We start from the raw sequence: 24202 nt of genomic DNA on the forward strand, positions 1-24202 counted from the left end.
AAATAGATGGATTTTATGATTTGTTACAGCCATTGGGCAGCTTTATGTGATGGAAGCAGATGTCAAGCAAAACATTAACATTAACCACAGAAAAACTGCTCTGGAAAAGCTGATATACACACCCAAGTCTCCAAAATGCATAAGGTTTTGTAAAGTCTCCCTACCATGAAATTTTAGGCATTACAATGGGCCTCTACACATTATCGATCAGCCAAACTATTCTCATTTTCTAATTTTCACCCTCTATGGCTCTCTGTAGATCTCTGCAGACCACAGCTGAGTAGATTCCAGCAGCCCTAGTGTCCCACCAGTTTTCCTTGTTTGATCACAAGCTTAAGTGCTGAAATTGGGTGAAATGTGGAACCATTTCTGCCCAAACACATACACTTTCCATTAAGGCCAATGTGTCAGCTCCCACGACTCACCACTCCTGCCCAAATCCATGCACCCCCCAACCATCCCTTCATTATTCATGGGGGCTAAAGTTGTATTGCTCCTAACAGTTAGCTAATTTGCTGCTGGGCAGTGATTGAAATTGACTCTTCCTTGATCTCTGTGGTTCACTACCATACTGTCCAATGCAATTACCTGCTGAGGTTTTCAAACAACTTGCATGTGTAGATCAAAATGCTTAATATAAAACATTCTCTAAATCTAAAAGAAAGCAAATTACTCTGCAGGTATTATTTGAAACAACAGTTTACACAGGGTTGGAGAGGAATTAACATTTCTGACTTGACAGTAGATAATCACCTGCACTTGGGATGACAAGAATGTACGGTGTAGTTATCTGTATCCTACCTATTACCGTTAAGACAAGGGGAAAGTTCCAGGTCAGCATGCATAAGAAAAAAAAAAGAAAGTAGCAAGTCTACCAAGAAAAAATATCCTTTGATAATATCTCATAGCCCCCATTCTATAAAATCAAGCCAGAATCCCCAAGAGAAATGAGTAATTACTTCAGATTAAAGCTTTAATGATACCTCTGCCTCTAATTTTAATTTCAATAGAATAAATTATGATACTTGGATTTAATGCAAATGTAGCTCTATTTCTTTGTCTTCAGTTTGCTTAATAGTGTGTCAATACAATGTTCCATGTCTAAGGAGAGAAAAGTGACATTCACAAAATGGGGAAAATTTAAATAATCTGTGCAGTGAAAAAAAATGTAAAAATGGTCAAAGCAAAGGAATGGTTGCTGAAAAGTTTTGAATAGGTTTCTATTTGCATTTCACTTCATTTAAAGCAACTATAATGATAATGATGCCTACAAAGTAAAAAGAGCTTGATGTTCAGAAATGAATTGTTGATAGGTGGATGCAGGCTTCTAAATTTCAAGACAAATTCAACTCAGAATGTTTAATCATGCACAGAAATGACAATGCAATGACTGCATAATGTAGCACTGCTCAAATTAAGACCAAAATAAATAGCTATATAGTATGAACCATAAAAGTTGAAGTCATCAGGCAAAGCAACCACAAAATAAACTCATGCAAAATACAGGCAGGTCATTTCTACAATCAAACTAATCAAGCATCAATCAGGAAGTTCTCTTTCCACAAGTCCTTCAAATAATATAGGAAGGTATAGTTTCTTTTTGTAACGTGATGCTGGTTGTTGGACAATGCAAAGAAAGAAAGAAATTTCGTACCTTTTGTTGCCAGTCTTAAACAGCTGATTTTAGTCTCCTATAAAGAATAAGAAGAAGATGTGTCATTGTTATGTTAATAGTTAGCTGAACCTAAAACTTTCTGCCATTTTACCTCTCTTTTCTTCTTTAAAAAGTTTGTTTAAACTTACTTCTTTGACCAAACTTTTGGTCACCTGGCATAATATGTCAGTTGATGTCACATTTTGTTGATAATACATGAAGTGGCTTGGAAGTTTTCCCCCAAATAAAAGTGCTGTGAAAGGATAAGGTGAAATTCTATTGGAAGTTGAGTTGTTTTTGGAATGCATTGCTCTTAACAATTCTGGGGACTAATTTTGTTTACATTGTTGGATCATTCAGTATAAATCTGAATACACTGGTACACGATCTACTTGTGGACCGCTGTCAGTTTTTGGTTTAATCAGGCATATGGAGTTGTAAGGGTTGATTCCATCTTCATTTTTCATCTCTTCTGAAAGTATCTCAGCATATCTGCACCATCCGGCTATTTCACTGAACATATTTCATGGCAAATATTGTCACACTAAAGCTACATTGTTATCTTTTATCCTTAAAAAATATTTTTGTTGATAATTTATGTCAATTAAATCAAAATATATAGTCTTTCATTTACAATCTTAATAATTTCTAACAAAATGAGCATTGTAGTTTTATATATTTTGGTTTGGTTATTGCAGATATATTGAATTCTTTTTAATACCCATTGCTAGCATTAAGCAATTCCAGATGAGGCATTATATTAACAAAACAAGGTTGTCTTGATATGCTACAGTCAGAATCCCTGGAAATCATTCCAGGGTTACAATTTTTTTTAAATTTCCCCCAGCAGTCATTTTTGTGACATTTTTGAATGAGACTGACAATGTAATTTAATTTGTGTCCATTTATAGCCAGGTTAAGTGAAGAACTGAATTAAAACTGTCCAACTTCATGGAAGTTGAAATGCTGAAAGGTGACTTGAAAGATTGTCATTCCATCAAACAAATCTGAAATGAAACTGCATTATCAAGAATGAAATCCATTTACCACTTCTAATCCCCTGAGCAAAGGATGCAAAATTTATATTGAGCTCTGATTGTTTTTGAATTTTTAGTGAAAAATTTTAGAGCGTCCTCAGCCCTCTACTCTAGTCCCTATACACTCATGACTGTGTGGCCAGATTCTGCTCTAACTCCATCTACAAGTTTGCAGATGATACCACCGTTGTAGGCCATATCTCAAACAGTGATGAATTGGAGTACAGGAAGGAGATAGAGAGCTTAGTGGAATGGTGTCATGACAACAACCTTTCCCTCTAAACTAAAGAGCTGGTCATTGACTTCAGGAAAGGGGGCGGTGTACATACACCTGTCTACGTCAATGGTGCTGAGGTCGAGAAGGTTGACAGCTTCAAGTTCCTGGGAGTGAACATCACCAACAACCTATCCTGGACAAACCACGTGGATGCCATGGCCAAGAAAGCTCATCAGCGCCTCTACTTCCTCAGGAGGCTAAAGAAATTTGGTTTGTCCCCTTTGACTCTCACCAACTTTTACCGATGCACCATAGAAAGCATCCTTTCAGGATGTATCATGGCTTGGTATGGCAACTGCTCTGCCCAAAACCGCAAGAAGCTGCAGAGAGTTGTGGACACAGCCCAGTGCATCACGGACACCAGTCTCCCCTCCTTGGACTCTGTCTTTACCTCTCGTTGTATTGGTGAAGCAGCTAACATAATCAAAGACCCCACCCACCCGGGACATTCTCTCTTCTCTACTCTTCCATCGGGTAGAAGATACAGGTGCCTGAGGGCACATACCACCAGACTTAAGGACAGCTTCTACCCCACTGTGATAAGACTATTGAACAGTTCCCTTATACAATGAGATGGACTATGACCTATGACCTCATTACCTCACGATCTACCTTGTTGTGACCTTGCACCTTATTGCACTGCACTTTCTCTGTAGCTGTGACACTTTACTCTGTACTGTTATTTTTTTTACCTGTACTACATCAATGCACTCTGTACTAACTTGATGTAACTGCACTGTGTAATGAATTGACCTGTAAGATCGGTTTGTAAGACAAGTTTTTCACTGTACCTCGGTACAAGTGACAATAATAAACCAATACCAATAGCCAACTTTATTTATTTATGGGATAACTTATCTATGGACTAATACGGATGACCATTTGGAGAATTGCAATAGATAACAAATATATGGAAACCACAGAGAGGCAAAAGTCCCCAACTGGTTGACCGAGGTGTCAATCATTACAATAATGTATCAAGGCATAATTTACAAGCCTCCATGCAGTCTCTGATGATCAGTGGAACTGGCAAGAACCCAATGTGTCAATAGACAGTAAATGCTTAAAATATGGTTCGGTTATTTGGATATGTTAATTAAGAATGTAATTTCTGTTGAAGGACTTCTTTTCAAAACTAAGCAGGCAGCCTCAGAATTCTGCCTTTTTTTGATGTCAGGTTTTGCAGAGGAGTTCTTCAGCTGGCATTAAACTCTCACAGCTGTTAACAGAAGGTAGGGGTATGTTAATTAATCACTACCATCTCTTCAATGTTAGTGATCAACTTTGCCATTCCTGCACAACCCTTCCTCCTCACCTCCTGAAGCCTACCTGAGGATGACAGCTGTTGAACCCAACACTATAATCCATGAGATGGGCGAGTTGACTTAATTTAGGGCAGAAATTAATCTGGGTCAAAAGTTCTACTAAAATCGCATTTTAATATTCTCAGTGCCAATTGGCCAATGGTAAACACAACCCTCATTTGTCATTTTATTTTTTCCTGTGCATTCCTGAGTAGAGTAGCCATTCAGCTAAACTATAGCAAAACTTTCTTTCACACTTCAAGGAACATGCAAATTCCAGATGCTTTGATTAATGTTCCAAAATAATTATGCCTGAAATTCTGACATCAAATAATTTGTGCATTTAAACCGAATCGGAGTTCCTGCTGCTTTCTGCCTTTTATTACAGTGTTGATATTAAATTTTGGTTAAAAAAAGAACAGTTATTAATAGTTGGGCAATTTCATAATAAATCATTTGGTGGAAGAAAGAAAAAAAATATTTCAACGGAAGAAAATAAAGAGAGGAAATGAGGAATTAATTCACAAGATGGACACCATCTGGTTTTTTTCAGTCTATCCTGCTCAGATGAAAGCTCGTCAAATGAATACAAAATTATAAGCTGTCAAGGTGACTTTTCCACAGTGTTTTATTCTGAACAGTACGAAGGTAAGTATCTAATTGTTTAATTATTTTTACAAATGCAATATGTCACACTTGTTTATTTTACAACCCTATTGTCCAAATTAAGAAATTAAAATTACATGCTGGCACCTCTGCATCCTGATTGTTCCACAATATTCTAAAGCCTAAAAGCTTTAAAATTGCTCAGCTTTACACAAAATATCCTTTTTCTCTTAGTCACGTGATGTCATTTAAGAGGATGTGTACCTATATTAATTTTTTAAAAAATATGTTGCAATGGAAACTACAGGATGAAAAAGCAATTTCATTGTGATTTAGGATATACTCAACTTTACAAGCTGCAGTACTGTGGCTGAAGGGTAAGTGATGGATCCCATTATGCAAATACTCAAATACTTAAAAGGACATCATATGCCTGATTTCAGACACACAGGGACAAGCAACTTTGCTCAACAGATAATGGTTTTTGAGATAATGGTTAAGGCATCATACAAACTTTGAAAGATGTGTCAACTGTATTATTACTTTTAACCTTCATTGCCATCAATTTTCTGTTGCTCTTCCAGCACTGGGCTAGAGAACACCCAACTATGTTTAGCAAATATATTATCATAATAACTCTCAGCTTTCTTAGCAAACTACCATGACATACAACTTGTTTTTTCCTTTTCTAAAGCTAATGCTTTACTGGCTGGAGTGTTGGTTTTTGTCATGCAATATAAAACAGAGACTTGCATGCACTGTAAAGTAAATAATATGTGCAACATTTTGTGAATAAAAGAAATACTGATTAATTGTTGCACATCTTTAAACATGAAAATATTTTTGTCTGTGAATCTAACGTATACACAACTGTGGTCACTTTGTGATACTGATTGGACAGATGAGGCATGTGGTGTGCCTGCTTAGCAGCTGTGTAACACTGTCACAAACAATTTTCCAGCTTAAAGCTTCAACATTTAAATAGTTTAATTCGTAGGTCTTGAAAATAAAACATTAGTACTTCTGAAAATAGATATGCTGAGCCTCAATGCATTCATGAAGACATTGCAAATTGGCAATGAAAATGATAGTTTTTCTTTGGGATTGATGATGGACAATTGGTGATTACAAGGAACAACTGAGAGGTCAGTCAGGAAACTTAGGGGTGCTCCCAAGAAGGAAGATTTGCTGAGATATTCAAAACATAGCATAAGTCATCACTTGGCTAAAGCACAGAGCAACTCTGCAATCTACCACATGGTATAGAGCTGCAGAACTCTCAAGATTAAGATCACACTTGAGCCCTGTTCAGTCAAATTCAGCTTCTAGTATTGAACAGAAGCAGTTGTGTCAAAATCAACACAAATCAGGAAGAAGTGTCAAGCAAAATGAACATGTTCATGTTCTTAGCCCATCCACTAAGTTGAGCTCACAGAAGTGGGAGGTAGGAATCATAGTACAGGTTTATGGAACCAGAAGATATCCGGTTAATTTGATATCAGATGCTTTATGTATTCATGTAGACCAAATAGTCTCTGGTAGAGATTAGCTAGTTCTGTAGTAAAATACTGAAGGAGAAAGATGTGTATAACTAATATGCAAGTTAGTAGGTGCTATTGTTTGTGATAATTGCAATAAAAATGTTTGGGTTTGTCATCACCAGCGGTGATGCCACTGAACTGAGGCAGCTGCTTTTCTACGTATTAATCTTTAAATGAAATCAACAAGTTCTCTGTGTTATTGTTAAGGTGGCAAAGAATCTCTGTGGCAGAAATATTGGTAAACAAAGACCAAATTACCGTGAGGTGCTGATTTGGATGGAGCTGAGAGATCACATGGGGTCTTAACTGCCAATGGCATTTCTTGGCCACTAGCACAATTGAACTCAAGTAAACTCTATTAAATGTCATATATGGACATTGATTGAGTGTCATTTATCAGATGAATGAGGGATAAATCTAAGTACGTGGAAGGTAGACCTACTTCCTGTGTCCAAGAGACTCCAGAGATGAATAGCTTTTAGTTGCTTGTCCACTATTGCATGCTGTTAAATATAGAATTTTGTACTTAAACTGTTGATCTTTCACAGAAAGTACACTGCTGCTTGTCTTGTATTGCCTAAAGACTGTTATTTACGTATATTAACTTGTCATTTACCTTTTTCTTCTTGAATAAACTGTGGGCAGAATGCTTTTAGCACTCAACATTATGACCATGAAGTACATACTCCGCGGGAGAAAATAGCTTAAAGGGCTTTAATGCTTTAAAGAACAGGGTAAATCATGCTATATGAATGTTCAAGGATACTGGTGATGCCTGAAGAGTTGTTTTCAGCTGTATCTATCACATCATTATGTTGACCTCGCGAAACTAAGTGCAAGGATACATTTCAGAATGTTCAAAAACATGAAACCATGTACACACAGTAAAGTACCTCACCAATAGCAAAGTGGGGCATCCATGGTGAAATATGTCACTCTCAGCAAGATACACCTTTGACTCCACTGCCATGAAATCAATGGCTGAATGGTCTTCTATGAAGTTGCAATTCAATGCTTCAATGTCAAAGTACCTTACTCACATCAAGGTACCTCACCATGAAGAGGTTTTATTGATTTCAGTTGATTGTAAATCATGGGCAGACATTCATTGATGTAAGATAAGTCATTTCTTTACAGGTGATCCTTCAAAAATCTATACTATAAATGAGAGATTACTGAAGTACTATCAATCATTTGCTTCTTTGTTGAAAGCACTACAGAAAACCAGCACCTGTTCCTAGCATAATCTGGTGTGAGTTGACCAGAATGGGTCAAAACTGGCTTGGGGCATGAATATGATAGCAAAATCAGGGATTCCGCAACAGTGTTGGAAACCCTAACTATCCAGAAAACCTGCCACCCCAACCTCACTTCCCTGACAGTGAGACTAATAGCGGACAGAAAGTACACTGCTGCTCATCTTGTATTGCCTAAAGACTGTTATTTACATATGTTATTTGCGTATATTAACTTGTCCCAAAGTCAGGACTCGTGCAGCATCTCTGAATGTGCTGCTGATATTAACAGCTGCTGATCTCTAACCTCCAAGAGGAGTAAAACCCTAAAAGGAATATTTAAAAATATTCATATTGATTTCTTACAAAATGAATCACGGATGCAGATGTGGGGAAAGTGGTGGGGAAGAGTGGGCCATGTGGTCTCTCATGCCTGCTTTGCTATCCAAGAAGATCACGGCTGATCTAATCTTGACCTGATCACCATTTTCCTGCCTGGTCACCATAACCTTTGTCTTCTCCACAGACCAACAATCTGTCTGCCTTTACCTTTCCCCAGCTTCCACAGCACTCTGGAGTAAAGAATTCCAAAGATTCATGATCAACGTCTTCAATTTTAATGGTCGGCCTTTTAATTTGTAAATTACCCCATGAAGGGAAACATTTACATTTGTTAAGTCTCCTCAGAATCAGTTATGTTTCAACAAGATCACCTTTCATTTTTCGAATGAGTATAGGTTTAACCTCCTCATCCTTTTCTTATAACTGTATGAATAGACTGCGATATTTACATATGGTAGGTATACCCTTTGGTTGGAACAGGTGAGGTTGGACCTATGGTTCCCAAAGGTTTCCATCACTGGAAGTTTCCTTGCCTTATGATTGGACCTATTGCAGAACAATCAATACGCCACTAGTTGGCATGAATAATTGAGAATTCCATTAACGCCATAGGGTGCAACTACCAAAATTATAGAAGATGAACATTGATCCTTCTTCATCTAGAAATTTCAATGTCCTTTAAAATTCTGTCATCTTACATATATTTTTAGCTGCTGGTTTGGAGTTTAAAATTAGAGTAGTAGAAGAGCTATTACTACTTTTCTGTAAAATGTTCTACAAAATTGGTCAAAGGCCAATTACTTCAGCAGTGATAGTGAAACATAATTATATAGAGAAGTTAAAATGCTGTGTTTTGATGACAACTAAGGGTCATGATCACTTGGTATGGCAATTTCCTGTTGGAAATACTGTAGCTAATTAAAGGTTTCACACAAAACAAGACTCAATAACATCAGCAAGCTCTCTGTGTACCAGTAGGTGTCAGTATCTAAAATCAATATTTAATTTTCAGGAGTTTGTTCTTCCATCAAAAGCAATATTCAAATTGTTTTTTTTCAAATTCGGTTTACAGCAGCCCTGCTGCTCTGGAAAATCAGCTTTTTACTACCTGCTGACCAGTCTTATAAGGTAGCAAACTTTCTCCTTGGAAGGCCCCATTGAGGGGCAGAAAGTCCCTGGTTATTATATCAACATTAATGGAAGCAGAATTGCTTTCCTCCCCTTTTCTTTCCAGGGGATGCATTTCAAGAAATGATCATGTCTTCTGAAGTGGCAAGTCTTCTGTCCACCTTATAATACAATTAACTTCTACACTGTAATAGTGACCCTTATTGAATGCAATAAATTGGAAGTAGTGTTGATATAGTGTCTTACCACATGATCAGGACATGCAAAAGTGTATTTACAATGGAATACAGTAAATGCCTTCACAGAGGCAAAAAAAGGAGCCTATATTTACTTAGCAAGATCCCACAACTAGTATACAAGATTAAAAACTCAGACTGCTCATGATGTCCTCATAACGTTTATGTTGCTGCTTTATAAAACTCTGGTGAGGTTGCATCTGGGGTATTGTAGTCATTCTGGTCACCCCATGATAAGAAGGATGTGGAGACTTTGGAAAGGGTGCAGAAGAGGTTTACGAGGTTGCTGCCTGGATTAGAGGGCATGTGCTATCAGGAGAGGTTGGACAAACTTGGATTGTTTTCTCTGGAGTGGCAGAGGCTGAGGGAAGACCTGATAAGGATCTTATAAGATTATGGGAGGCATAGATAGAGCAGACAGCCGGCAGCTTTTTCCCAGGGTTGAAATGTCTAATACCGGAGGGCATTCACTTGAGGTGAGAGGGTGTAAGTTCAAAGGAGATGTGTAGGGCAAGTTTTTTTTACACAGAGAGTGGTGGGTGCCTGGAATGCGCTGCCTGGGTGATAGTGGAGGCAAGGACAATAGAGGCATTTAAGAGGCTCTTGGATATAGTATGAATGTGCAGAGAATGGATGGATATGGATTTTGTGTAGGCAGAAGGGATTAGTCTAGTTTGGCGTTTAATTAGTTTGGCACAACATCGCGGGCTGAAGGGCCTGTTCCTGTGTTGTACTGTTCCATGCTCTCTGTAAGATCCTAAAGTCATTGGTTTGTAAGGTTTGAAGTGTACTCCCTTTGGGGCTGTTGGATTTCCCTGCATACATCAGGAAGTTCAGTGTGAGCTAGCACTGGAAACTACTCTAGCTGTGTTGGCCTCGGTGCTTCGATGATGATCTTTATGGCTCCCTAGAGGTGGATATGCAGAACGTTTCTCAGGCAATTCCTGAGCTAGGTTGACCAACAATAAGTACTTGGTTGTTGGTTAAACCAGGACAGGTGAAGCAGCATGTTGGTTCTGCTGTTCTAGGTGGCATCCATCAATTTTCAGAGGAGATTCACTCTTGTCCTTCCTTTAGGTTCGATGTTTTGGAGCTGTTGCCTGGAAGTCCGCATACAGTTAAGATTGGTGCCAAGTTAGTTTGGTGTTGGTTAATGGGTGAGACACTGGCCACAGAACTGGACATGACATTATTCCCTGGCTCTCAAGTTGTGCAAGTGGAAGATTGAGATGACAGTCAGGGCATTGGCCAGTCCAAGCCTCCATTTACTGAGGGAGGTTTCCAGACACAAGAAACCTGTAAGTGTTTATCAATGTCACAAAGTTCTTTAGCCGAGCAAGCTAGGGCCACATTAGTAGCACATGCAAAGACCGTGTGCAAAACGTGGGAGGGTGCTAACTGAGATATGTGTTTCATATCCAAGTGTGTTAATCAAGTATAGATAAGTGCAATGGTAGACATTGTAGACAGACTTATTACATTGTAATTTAACCTCTCATGTAAAAGCACTACCTCCAATGGTCTGGAACTTCCTCCATATGATATTGAAGTGTTAGTCAGAACATGGGTACAACAGAAACCAAAGCAATTAGCTACAAAGAAAAATCCAACAATAATGGAATGAGGTTGGAGAAAAGTAAAGTCACAAAGAGTAAACAGCTCATATTGAAGCAGAACTATGTTGATGGAACATAGTTTTCTCTGCACCATTGAATTCCTACAAACAATGGCACAAAAATAAGAACTAATAATATCAAAGAATAAGGTGCCATGGATAAATAAAAAGATGAAGATAAAAATGAATAAAGGAAAATAACAAAATACAAAAAGTACTTAAACACTAATGAGGAGGTCAAAAGAGAAAGCAAAGAGTTCTGACTAAAAATTTACAACAGTAAAGAACAAAAATTAAATGAATAATTCAAAGAATTTAAAAGTTAAGATATTCAATACCCTCGTAAACAATAAAAAATTAAAGTACGGATAGGGATGTTAAAGAATAAGCAAGTTAACTCTCAGAATTGAACACATATCCAGAACCTATAGTTTGCTGTGCTTTTTAATGAAGAGCTGAATAGAGGACATTACAACAGCAGAAATCACAATGGGATATTACAACACTTAAGGCAGAAGGACTAACTAGGTGAATTTAAGTCAGGAAAAATAGAAGATTCACATATGCTGGAGTCAGGAACATTCAGAGACAGCAGAGGTGATGGATATAAAACAAACACAGAGGGATAATACCAAAAGACTGGCAAGAAGAAAATGTAATTCAGAAGGAAAGTTAAAGCTAACCTTGGATGCTACAAACTTTACTTTAGCGTAGGAAACATAAAAGAATCCTTGCAAATACATCAAATAAGTTGGAATTTATGGTCAGCAGTGAAAATATGCTTGCCACCGACTTCAATAAAAACAGCGTGCTTTCCTTCATCAGTACTTCGAGCATGAATTCAGACAACACACTGGGAGATTATTCTTCATTTGCCTTTCAATGTTGTTGCATTGTACAGGTGGGAATGTAGCATAATGTAGGTGATTAAGACTACATTCTCCAAAGGATTTTTAAAAGTGATCCAAGCCCCACCACGGACTTAGGCAGAATTACATGGAGATTAAAATTAAAAAATAAGAAACATACAGAATTTTTTTTAAAACTAAGATATTTTCAGCCATTTTTAAAAACTTGGAAACACTTTTAAAAATTGGAAACATATCTTAACTTAGATCTACAAAAATACATGTCTTAGATCTAATTATCTTTTTATTAGTAGCTTTTTAAACTGCTACTAATGTTCCCCAGAGCTCTTCTCTTCTATTAATATCTTCTGCCGGTACAGGAAGCATCCCTGCTGCTTCCTCTAATGCAGTGTAAGTTCTTTGAGTGAGTTATATCTCTTTCAAGTTCTTACTTTCTCATTGAGCTCTGTGTAACGTTCAAATCAGAGTGCAGATTGCAGAACTGTGTTGAACCTCTGACAGTAACTTTGAGATTTCCACAGTATAAGTTGCACAATGACAATTCTGTAAGTTTTGCTCAGTCCTAACTGAGCCCTAATTCTATTGCAAAATTTGGGTCTTTATGAAATAGTCAGCAGGGATTTACGAAAGGAAGGCCACAGTCAAACATTAAATATGTTCAATACTTCTAAGGAATAACAGAAGACAAGTGCATTGCATTTGAGGGAGTGTACATTACTTTCGGAAGACACAAGATAATGTGTTAGATATGAAACTCATGACATAAGTGTGTTCAGTTTGTGAACTAGTAGCATCCAGGATTAAGTGATGTTTTCAAAATGGAGCATAGTCCAGAAAATAGAAGACCATGAACAGATCTCATAGAGATCTTTGAAGTTGTGAAGGATTTCAAAAGGGTGGGCAGGTAGGTAAGCTTGGAACATTAAGTATATGATAGGTAAGAACAGATTAGATCAAACTAAAATGAAAAGGCAGAATTTCTAAACTGTGTAAGTGTGGAGACTGCTTGTTTCATGGAATGGTTGATGGAATTATTACTATTGCTTTGTAGAGGAGAACTGATGCTCACATGGGGAGGGATAATAATCAATTTAAGAACAAGCTTCATGCCTAAGTGAGGAAAGAGGAGTAGGAGGTCAATGAAGAGAGTTAGGCAGAGTGGTGGCAGAAGGAACTTAATGCAGACAAGTGTGAGGTAATGCATATTGGGAGGTCAAATTCTGGTAGGACATGTAGAGTAAATGGTAGGGATCTTACGAGCATTGTTGCTAAGAGAAACCTTGGGGTGCAAGTCCACAGTTCCCTGAAAGTGACAACATAGGTGGATAGGGTAGTGAAGAAGGCATTTGGTATGTTTGCCTTCACAGGCCGAGGCAGTGGGTATTAGAGTTGGGAGGTCATGTTGCAGTTGTACAAAAGTAGGTTCGACTGCGCTTAGAGTATTCACCAGAATCAGAATCAGGTTTACTATCACTGACATATGTCGTGATATTCGTTGTTTTGCGGCAGCAGTACAGTGCAAGACATAAAAATTAGTATAAGTTACCAATAAATAAATAAATAGTGCAAAAGAGGAATAACGAGGTAGTAGAGTCACTGATGTGCCTTCTCCATGATTGTATCAATGTGATGGGCCCAGGATAGATTATCTGAGATGTTGATGCCCGGGAACTTGAAGCTGCTCACCCTTTCCACCGTTGACCCCTCAATAAAGACTGGTGTGTGTTCTCCCGACTTCCCCTTCCTGAAGTCCACAATCAATTCCTTGGTCTTGCTGACATTGAGTGAGAGGTTGTTGTGACACCACTCAACCAGCCGATCTATCTCACTCCTGCAGGCCTCCTCGTCGCCACCTGAGATTCTGCCAACATGTGTCATTGGTGAATTTATAGATGGCATTTGAGCTGTGCCTGGGATTTTGCCTGCAATAAAGGGCTGTCACTATAGGGCTGGGTTTATTCTTAATTCACTGAGTGAGGGGTAACCTTATAGAAGTTTATAAAGTTGTTAGAGGCAAAGATAGGATAGATCGTCAGAATCTTTTTCCCAGGGTAGGCGAGTTTAGAATTAAAGGGCACAGGTTTAGGGTGAATGGGGAGAAATTTAAAGGGGATTGGAGGGGTAAGTTTTTCACACAGTGGGTGGTAAATATCTGAAATAAGCTGCCAGAGAAGGTGGTGAAGGTAGAAACAATTACAATGTTTGAAAGGTGTTTGGACATATACTTGGATAAGAAAGTAATGGAGAGATATTAGCTTAATGCAGGCAAATGGGATTAGCTTAGATGGACATCACGGTTGGCATGAATGAGATGGGCTGAAAGGGCTTGTTTCTGTGCTGCACTTTTCCTTGTTTCTATGATTAGAGCAGAAGGAAGCTCATGCAATGAATAAGTGCTGGTGTTGACATGTTGAACTGAATGGCTGTGTGCACTGGAGAATCTGCTCAAAGAAAATAAAACAGGTTTGCATTGGACAATTTACAGCAGAGCCATTTAAAGCTCTATTGATTTTATAGGTTCTGCATTTGGCATGACAGATTGGTACACCAATAAATGCAGGCTTGAAGATGCTGGGACTTGCTCGGTTATGTGATGGATCCTTCTCTGAGGTTACCTACTCATGGATTTTGTGTGTGTGTTTGTGTGTATGTTCTTGACTCAAAAATTCTAATTTATCTGGATTCTTATTTATTGTGGCACAAAAGCAGGCCAGCAGCCTATCCGGTCCATGCTTGCTCCCATTCCTCTTTCCTTTTCCCCTCTAGCCCTATAACTTGTTCTCTCTTACATGCCCATTGACTTGCCCAGTGAAATTTTCCCTAATAGGGGGAAGCAGCAGCAAAATACAGCCAGGTGCACAGACGTCAGATTAAGGCCACATGTTTAAACCTGAAAGCCTTCATCCACTGTGGTTGGAGGTGGGAATTGTGGTTGGAAGTGTAGGGCAGGAGAGATAGTTGGATGGTTCACTGTGTAAATTGAACAAGCTAATCTCATGATCCAAGAATTCTTGTACATTGATGAAAAGTTTAAATTTTGCTAGACTATCAAGAATCATCTTCACTTTTCTTTAAATATCCTGTTGTGATGATGCATTTGTTGTATTTGTTGAAACATCTGACGCAGTTAATTTCTTTCAGTTGTTCACATTAAATTGCTGACTGCATACATTACACACCTACAATTTTGAATAATGTTAATAAGTAGAAACAAAGACAACTTGTATAAATGCTGAACTGAAACAATTGCCAGTAAATTAAAATTACTAAAAAGATTACAACAAAAATAAGCAATTGTTCTATTTGAGGGATCTCTATGACATTCAACACATAATTCACAAACACAGCTGTGCTGTTTTCTGCTAGAGTTGATGGGAGTAATAGTTTACAGATTAAACAGTTCTGTGTGATCTGCAATTTGATAAAATAAAATAGAGCTGCTTTGAAACAAATTAATTAGAATAATGGTAGGCCTGACAGAAAGCCCATTATAAAATGGGGCACATTAAAATGTGATATGATAGTGTACTAGTAACCCTGAAACCTGGACTAATAATCCAGAATCATATTCAAATCCCACAAAGGCAGCTAAGAAATTTATATTTAATTAATTATTAGAAAGTAAGCCTTGAAACTGGACCCACTTGTGCACATTTTTTATTGGCTAACTACATGTAAAAGCAGTTTTTCTTTGGCTTATATCATATTATTAATTACTTCTGGGCCAATTAGCATACATAGTGAGATTTTCCTGGGCACTCCATGTGCAATTTCCCTTCAGCATTGATGTTGCTTACCTCAAATTAACTGCACAGCTAAATACATTAGCACCTGTGCTGCGCACTTTTCTGAGCTTACAGAACTAAATTGGTGATACAAGTTATAATCTACCACTTTTGTTTCTCAGGCATTAAAAAAATGAACAAACCCCTCAGCAAATCACAAACAAATGTTAATCAAAGGGTCCCCGATGTGTCATCAATGTTTAGCTTACAGTTCCTACCAGATTAATTTTTCATTACTTGATATATAAACAGAAGCATCACTGTGTGCCTCCTTGTTGATTGCAATATTTTAATGTTATGCAAAATGTCTGCCTGTAGGATCAGACTGTATTTTACAGGTATGTGGAGAAAAATTACAGCACAGTTTTAGATATGGATAGTCACACACTCTGGAGATCAGTGCTTTTCCCCATCCTGGAGTTTCCCTCATCTTAATGGCAGCCTTTTATGGAGCAGGTCTGAGGTCTTAGGTCACTTGGAGGTCTTGGATGCTGGATTGGGATGTGATTATGCTGGGGAATGCCAACAAGTTTGGGGCTTCCTGGCAGGACAGTTTTAGCCATTCAAATCGGTCAGTAAGTCCGAATTACAGCTATTACTGCACAACGTGGCATTCCGTTGGAAACCGGCAGGACTGGGCAGTGAGATCTGGTCCATTAATGCATTGCAGAAGCTGGGACGATTTAAATTGGTAGTTGTAAAAGCAAAATTGTTCATCAAATGATGAAAACCTCTAATTTATTCAATTAACAGCTATTTCCAATGAAACAAAAGGAGACAATCTCCAAATCCATGAATATTCAAAAGTATTTACCTTCTTATAATCTAGTTAGCAGATTAATAAACATTATGGAAATATATACTGGCATTAATGCCACTGAAAATATCTTATGAACATCCATTCTAAATTTGTCTCAGCTCCATTTTAAAAACAGAATATATGACTGTTATTTTCAACTTCAAATATCCTTAAATGATGCCACATATGAGAAGATAATGATGGATTCATTTACACTAGCTCTTTTCATAAGTTCGTTTTGTTCTTGCTACTGATTTAATTCCAGCTGTTAATTGAAAATGTTTATGCTTAACTAGTTCTTGCTGAATCAGACTTACTCAAGTGTGAAGATAATGACTAACATCTTTCAGTTCAAAGTGTGAAATAGCGCTTTCTGGCTGCACTCAAGCACTTCCTTTTACCTGTGAGAGGGTTAAAATTGGACAATGTTCACCAAGAAAAGAACACTTTTTTTGAAAATTGTGCTCTTGGGAGCAGCAATTGTATTACTTTCAATACTTGGGATATTGGACAGCATTCAAATTTGTGTCCACATTAATACATTCCAGATAAAGAACTTAATGGTGAAAACCACAATGCTGCTGGGTCAAAAAGCTGCCTGCAGCAGAATTTCAGCCCCAACTATTGGGCTGGAGTGCACGTCGGCTAGCCAATGGTTCCAGTGATCCCTTCCTCCTGGATGATTATGAGACCCATGCTACCTACAGGAGGCATCATAAGACACTGGGATAATACCACCAAAGCTGTGTCCACAAAGTCCTCCAAATATACTGGGAGGACAGGCCAACGCCTCCAGTACTGAGGACATAGTTACACTCAGTCAGCTATGCTGGGCAGGCCATGTTGCTCTCATGCCCGACAGTAGACTCACGAAACAGGCACACTAGTCCAATCCCTGTCAATGGGAAGAGATTACCATACGGACAGAGCAAAAGTTTCAGTGACATGCACAAAACTTCCTTGTGGAATTGTAATATCCTCAGTGGAATCCTTGGCCCATGACAACAACAATGACAAGTGGAAAAGGAGCATTTGGGATGGTATTGAGAACCTCACAGCCACAGGTCAGGAGCACTCAGAGGCCCAGTATCAGCTATAGAAGGAGCACACCACCTTACAAACTGCCCATTCATCCATCCTATCGGGGTTCTACCTGCTCCATCTGTGGAAGAATCTGTAGTTCTCACATTGGTGCCATTAGCCACTTCTGAATCCACAAAACTGGAGTGGAAGCAAAAGTCGATGGAAAGCCTGTGGGCAAGTACAAACTAGCGAATGGCTGGTTCCAGTTGTTCATCGCTGTGAGCAAAAACTGCTTATCTTCCAATGTACCTCTGGGACAGACCATGCTGGAGGCTTCCAATTCACAGCTCTTCCACAAAGGCGAAGGAGTCACGTATGATGACTAGGTCCTGCCTCTAGCACCTGCCCTTTTGGCCTTTGACAGCTTATTGCTACAAAAGTCACTTCCACTTTTTTAAATATCCTTGATATTCAGAAGCTTTGAAAAAGCAGATTAAAAGTTATTTTAAAAATAACGAACAATCAAACAATAATAACTTTAGTTAAGAACAGTTTGCTTCCCTATTACATAATTGATAAAATGAAATAAAGATAAATAATCAAATATCTTATCTAAACCTACCTTCTTATTGAAGGTTGGATCTCTGATTGCATAGCAACCATAGCTGACGTAAAGTTGAATGGCCAGATACAAAGTGCATTTAGCTCATTACATTCCAGAGTCACCAAAGGATTCAATGGCAAGTCCAGTGCTGCAGAAGCAGGCATCTTTGGCCTCCAGCGCATTCTGTACTTCCGCAGCAGTGCGCAGGTGCGCATGTCGCAGGAATGCTGTACAGCAGAGGGCAGTAGATCCCAACAGAAAAGCTATCCAATGCAAAGCATACTTTGGCTCTCACAACATGGGTCCTCCTCATCCATGTATAACCAAAATAACTTCATTGAGTTTGGCAGACAATTGCTTCTTAACAATTTATAGACGTTTCCCCAGCGACAAAGTGCAACATTTTACTTACATGTGATTCTAATAAAGAGCAACTGTGTAAAAAAAAATAGAGAATCAAAAGACAGATTCACTGACAATATCTGAATGTATTTTTGCTAAGAGAAAACGTATCATTTTCCTATCAAAATATCTGGCTTAACTTAAGATTCCAGCCTGTCTAAAGAAGGGTCCATTTTCTCAGTTACCCTGTGACTAAAAAGCCAAACCACCAACTGAGTACATCAGGAAGTTATAGGGAACATGCAGGACAGGGAGTGGAGAAAATTAGCCCTTGGAGATGATGAGCTAAATGAATTGTCTGGGCTTGGAGATCTGGTGGATAACCTCTTTATGATTGTGCATGAGTTTACTGCCTTAACTGTGAAAATAGTAGCATAGTTGTCTTTCAAGTGGAAGATTACAGGTTCAAAGTGCCGAGCAGTCAAATCATCAGTCCAAACAAATTTCTAGCTCGCCTGCTATGGTGGCACATGGAAGTGAAACTTATTATCACTGAAGTTAAACTGACATTGACTGAGCCATCTGCATTTCACTCTCTGGCAGCAGATCAGCGGGCGATCCTGATGTAAGTTTTCCTTCCCATTAGCAGTGACTTCACTCGTGAAGCATTTTGTATGTTTCTGTGAGAAGTGACGAATGCTGTATAAATACAAGTTTTTCTTTTCTTCCTGATGACATACTGAAGGAATCCATAATTATACCTCCTTCCTTCTTGGCTGAGAAAGAATGAATGACAGTGAACTTTCTTGAATCAGTCAAGAATAGAAGAAAGTACAAATGTTTAAAAGTTTAAAACTAAATCCAAAAGTAAATTAACACTTGACCCAGGGTAGCACAGAACCAACAATCAATAAATATAATATATTGTAGAATGCCACCCGTCTAACAGGATGCAGAGTTGATTGGCTTGCAAAAGAAAGAAACTTTTGCCCAAAATTTCCAGCCAGCTCTAAGCTACCTGCTCAGGCTGCTGACCTTTCACAAAGAATGATCTTCCTGCAAAGTGCTGGCCTTGATCTCAATAACAAGGTGTTGAACTCAGCACAGGTAAATGCTAAGACATGGCAGGCTGGAACATGCCTTGCCCATGAAGTAAGGGAGAAAACTGTTGACAGCTAGTTAAGTTTTTTCCCAGCTTAGGTGGCTATCAAATCTGTCAAAAACTATGGATATTTAACATTCAAAACATGCAAAAACTATTAAAAACAAAACAATTAAAATGATAAGTAATAAAACTATTAAAATTAAATATAACACAACATTTAAGAATTCTTAAAACACTTAGATATGATTAAAAATGTTCAAATAAACTCTGGAAATTTACATTTTTGAATGAATTAATGCTTCTCTCATAATGATTCCTCTCTACTGAAATCAATGGAGACATTCCCAAGCATAAGTGCCGGGGAGCTTCCATAACTTTGTGTTCTGCCACTGGATTCTGTGAGGTTGCTCTTGAACAGCAGCCAGCCACAGGGGCCTTGTGCATTTGCAAGGACACATACATCATCCTGAACCTTCTGCAGGGGTATGCAAAAGGCTGCACAGAGAAGTTCAGGCCTTTCCCTGCAAACTACAGACTACTACATAGAAACATGTAGGAAATGATATTTGGCAGTTTTTAGCTTGGTGGGTATAGAATCAAAAGGGCAGGAGGTAGGATTCATAACCATGACCAGATCAAAGATGACACAAGGGAAGGGAGAGAGGAATCAGGATTAAGTCTTGGACTCAATGGCAGAGCTTTCAGAAGCCTCAAGAATGGTTTGGTTGATAAGGCAAAGGGATAGATGATCTCATTCTTGTTTCCCGCCTTACAGGGAAGAGAGGAAATAGAGTTAAGGAGATAGTTGCTGGAGGAGAAAGTAAATTGAGGAAAATGGATGTCTGCAATGAGTATCCCGGCTGTTGAGCAATACTGGCAGAGGGCAACTATGATCCAATGGTTTTTGTTGTACTAGGGACAAGGAGTTCAAAGGTTTAAGCAAAGGAAGAGCTGCAGATAAATTGTGATGAATAGCGTGTCAGTCAGAGAGGAATTTGTAAGGGAACGGGCGCTGATACAAAAAATGGACTTTAAAAGTGTTGGGGATAACTTTCATGGGAGTTGTAATTCTTTCAGTTGTGCTCAATCACAGTAGGATCTTAAGATCTGACATTAACTTATGTCTGGATTTATGTAAGATAGCAGAAAGTAATAAGAATGAGGAATCTTTGACTTTGTGTTTCAAAGGAAATTTCTTCTTTGAGTTGGAAGGCCTTTGCCAAGTGAACTTGATTAATTCAGTCCATGAACAAGTTTCTATTACAAATAAGTTCATTAGCCCCATTAAAAAAGCACTTAAACTTCATAATTACTTCTGGAAATGACTTAAGGATGAGTCATTGTTTCCTGACTATCAACATACGTGGGTCAATAATAACACATGCTTTGACATTCTCAGTCTGTTCTCCAGGGAGAACAAGAAGGTGATGTGCTGTCAACTGACAAGTATACATAGAAACACCTGAATGTAGCTGTCAAGAATTTAATATTTTTCCCTAGTGATTTCTAAATAATAAGTATTTGCTGTGCTTTCATTAAATTCCTGTTAACTTAATCAGTTTTACTATATTTACTATATATTTCATTATTCCCAAGGTGGCAACAATATTAACAATTAAATTGGGATGAAATAAAACAAAAACAAAATGAAACAGAAACTTCCCCTCAGAAGATGCTGTCATTTGAAGATGAGCCATTTAACAGTTCACAAGGATTACTGGAACAAAGCTGGATCAATTTGTGTGCACAATTTGGATCATAAATACATGAAAATCACTTTTTGAGAGTATTTTATATAGTGTATATGTTATGGGACAGTTTATTCTGTCTTTGCCCCTTCTTCCAAAGGTGCTATCATGACTGGGTGGCTACAAGAAAGTTACTTCAAACAGGTATTGTGTGAAGATAGCTACAATAGGGCACGATTAACTACTGTTATGGCATTAAATCCAAACCAATAATAAAAAGTAATCATAGAATTCTGCAGCACAAAAAGGCCCTTTGACCCAATGTGAACATGTTAGCCATCCAAATAGTTCCCAAACTGCTACCCTTTCCTGCATTTTTTTCCCTTTTAAGTTCAAATCTAATTCTTTTTTGTTCCCACTACTCTGTCACAGAGCTCATTCCAGATTACAAACTATTATACAGAGAATATATCCCACATCCTCCTGGTTCTTAAACTGGTTGTCTTAAATTTGTCTCCACTGGTTACTTGCTTATCCACCAGTGGAGGCATCTTCTTCTTATCTATCCCATCAAAACCCCCAATGCTTTTAAACAGCTGTTAAATTTCCCCAATCTCTATTCTAAGTAAAAGAATCCAATTGTTTCCAGTCTCTACACCTAACTGAAATCCTTAACCACTTTTATCATTCTGGTGAATTTCTCTGCATTGTCTTTAATGCCTTGACATCCTGCCATGAGTGTGGAGCTCAGAATTTGAAACTGTATTCCAGATCAATTGGAACCATTGATTTGAAAAGGTTTGGTACAGCATCCTTTCTTCTATACTCTCTGTTTCAATTTATGAAGCCAAGAATCTTATTTTACACTTATACCAAAACAGCAGGAAGTCATTTGGCTCATTGGATCCATGCCAGCTCTCAAGGAGCAATCCCATTAGTTTCTCCCTTTCCTTACTTCCCAAGATCCTTGCAATTTATTCTCACTCACACATGCCCATCAACCCCCCTTTGTTATTTTAGCTAATAACCCATATTAAAGGGTAAATTACAGTAGCCAATTAACTTTGCAGCGCATCTTGGGGATGTGGGAGGAAACTGGAGCATCCGGAGCAAACTCAGTGCAGTCACAGGGAGAACATACAAACTCTGTACAGACAACCCCCGAGGTCATGATTGAATCAAGTCCCTGGAAGTGTAAGGCAACAGCACGAAATGCTGCAGTGTCATGTTTTTTTTTACAGCTTTGCCAATCTGTCCTATAGTTTGTAAAGAATATATGTTCCATAGGACATTACATGTACTGTCAATTTCTTTAAATGATACAATTACTTTGTATTTCTTCTCCCCACTCCATTTCTCAAACTGCCTCATAACATACTTATTTGCATTAAAGTTCATCTGCCGTGTCTCTGGCTAATTCAGTTGTCAATGTTCTAAAGTCTGCTACAATCTTCCTCACTGTATTTTCAAGTTTTGTGCCATCTGCAGACTTCAAAATTTGCCTCCAAGGCCCAAGTTGTACTCATTAATCCATCCCAAGAAGAGCAGAGATCCTAATGCCATCTCTTGAGGACACTGCATTCCAGACTGGAAAACAACCATGACCAATGCACTTTGCTTTGTGTCTTCTGTAATTTTTCCATTGACATTGCCACTGTCTCTTTGTAATGCCAAAGGTTTTAGTTTTGATAATAAGACATCTGTGATTCTTTACCAAATGCTTTTTGAAAGAAAATGTAACATCATGATGGCAGGAGGATAATTCTGTTAGTGCATATCTTTATAGTCTGTCCACCATAATAGAGCTTTTTCTTACTTTAATATTACAACCTACTTGTGCACATCAATAATAGTATAAAATACATTCTTATATTAATTTCCCTATCCCCAAACAATCAGGAACAATATCAATTTCCGTTATAGACTACTTCTGTTCATTCTTAACCAGTTCCTGTCAATTGAGGTAGCAACTGTATTAGAACAGAATAATAGCATAAAACACCATGTTTTATAGTTTTTGTGAAACATCTGTTTACTCTGCAGCTATTATCCATTTTATCTCAATGGTGCAATTTAAAAACATCATAATTCCTTTTGTTTTCCTTAGCTGTGCAAGATTTGTACTTTAAATTACTACACTATCCAACGTGTAATGAAGGGGTGTATCCGTACTATAATAGATATCTCAGCCCTATTTTGATACTGCATTTTCTAAAGCTGTTGGTCACAGAAAGAATGGGAATAAGCAATTTTCTGCTGAATGTCCCCTGCAGTGATATTATGAAGATTACTTCCATGGATATTCTAGATAGAGCCTGTAGCGAGTAGCTCACAATGCAGTGGGGGCAGAATTTCTGGATGCCATTGTAGGGTAAATTGTACATGGAAGGCTACTGCTGAGCAGTAATTTTTAAGTAAAAGCTTGGGATAAGAAAAGATTTGGAAATAGTAGCCATCCCAAGGAAATTTCAGATCATTTTATTTAGCATTGTGCATTGTGTCTGCTGAGATGAATATACTTCCTTGTAATTATTTTGATCTTGATGAGAATAGCCTCAATTTCATACACTGAGCCATTGAATTGTCACTTACTCCATTTCCTCTCAAATCTGCTGCTGGTGAAAGTAGCAGTTAAGTACAGGAAAAGGAATGTCCTTTTTTGAATAGGCGAGAACAGTAATTGGTGTATTAACGTTCCCAATTTAACATGTCTAAATCCAGATTATAATTTGTTTTTAATCTGTTCCTTCTCACTATTATTGAAGATAATTGTGCACAATACAATGTGTTCTTTAGCATTGCTGTGTAGAGAAAAAAAACAGTTGCTAGGATACCATGTGGCAAAAAAAAGCTATAATGAATAGGTTGAGTGCACAGCATTAAATGGGAGAGCTTTGGCTGATATTTTTTGAGTTAAATTGTTACTTGCAAAGTACACCCCATAGGTAGACTGACAGCATTCGGAGACATGCCTTTTAATAGTTAAAAGCACACATAAAATCAGTCATAATA

The 24202-nt window shown here is 38.0% G+C and overlaps 1 protein-coding gene across 6 annotated transcripts in view; it reads right to left on the reverse strand.

Moving 5' to 3' along the window:
• LOC127578729 (receptor-type tyrosine-protein phosphatase T) overlaps positions 1-24202 on the reverse strand; it is a 935885-nt gene that overhangs the window by 177953 nt on the left and 733730 nt on the right. For all 6 annotated transcript variants that reach the window (XM_052031104.1, XM_052031103.1, XM_052031108.1 and 3 more), the window contains one exon: positions 1655-1691. In XM_052031104.1, the coding sequence (XP_051887064.1) occupies positions 1655-1691 (37 nt within the window). The remainder of the gene's footprint in view (positions 1-1654; positions 1692-24202) is intronic.

The sequence above is a fragment of the Pristis pectinata genome, chromosome 16 (assembly GCF_009764475.1).
Source record: "Pristis pectinata isolate sPriPec2 chromosome 16, sPriPec2.1.pri, whole genome shotgun sequence".
Taxonomy (NCBI): Eukaryota; Metazoa; Chordata; class Chondrichthyes; order Rhinopristiformes; family Pristidae; genus Pristis; species Pristis pectinata.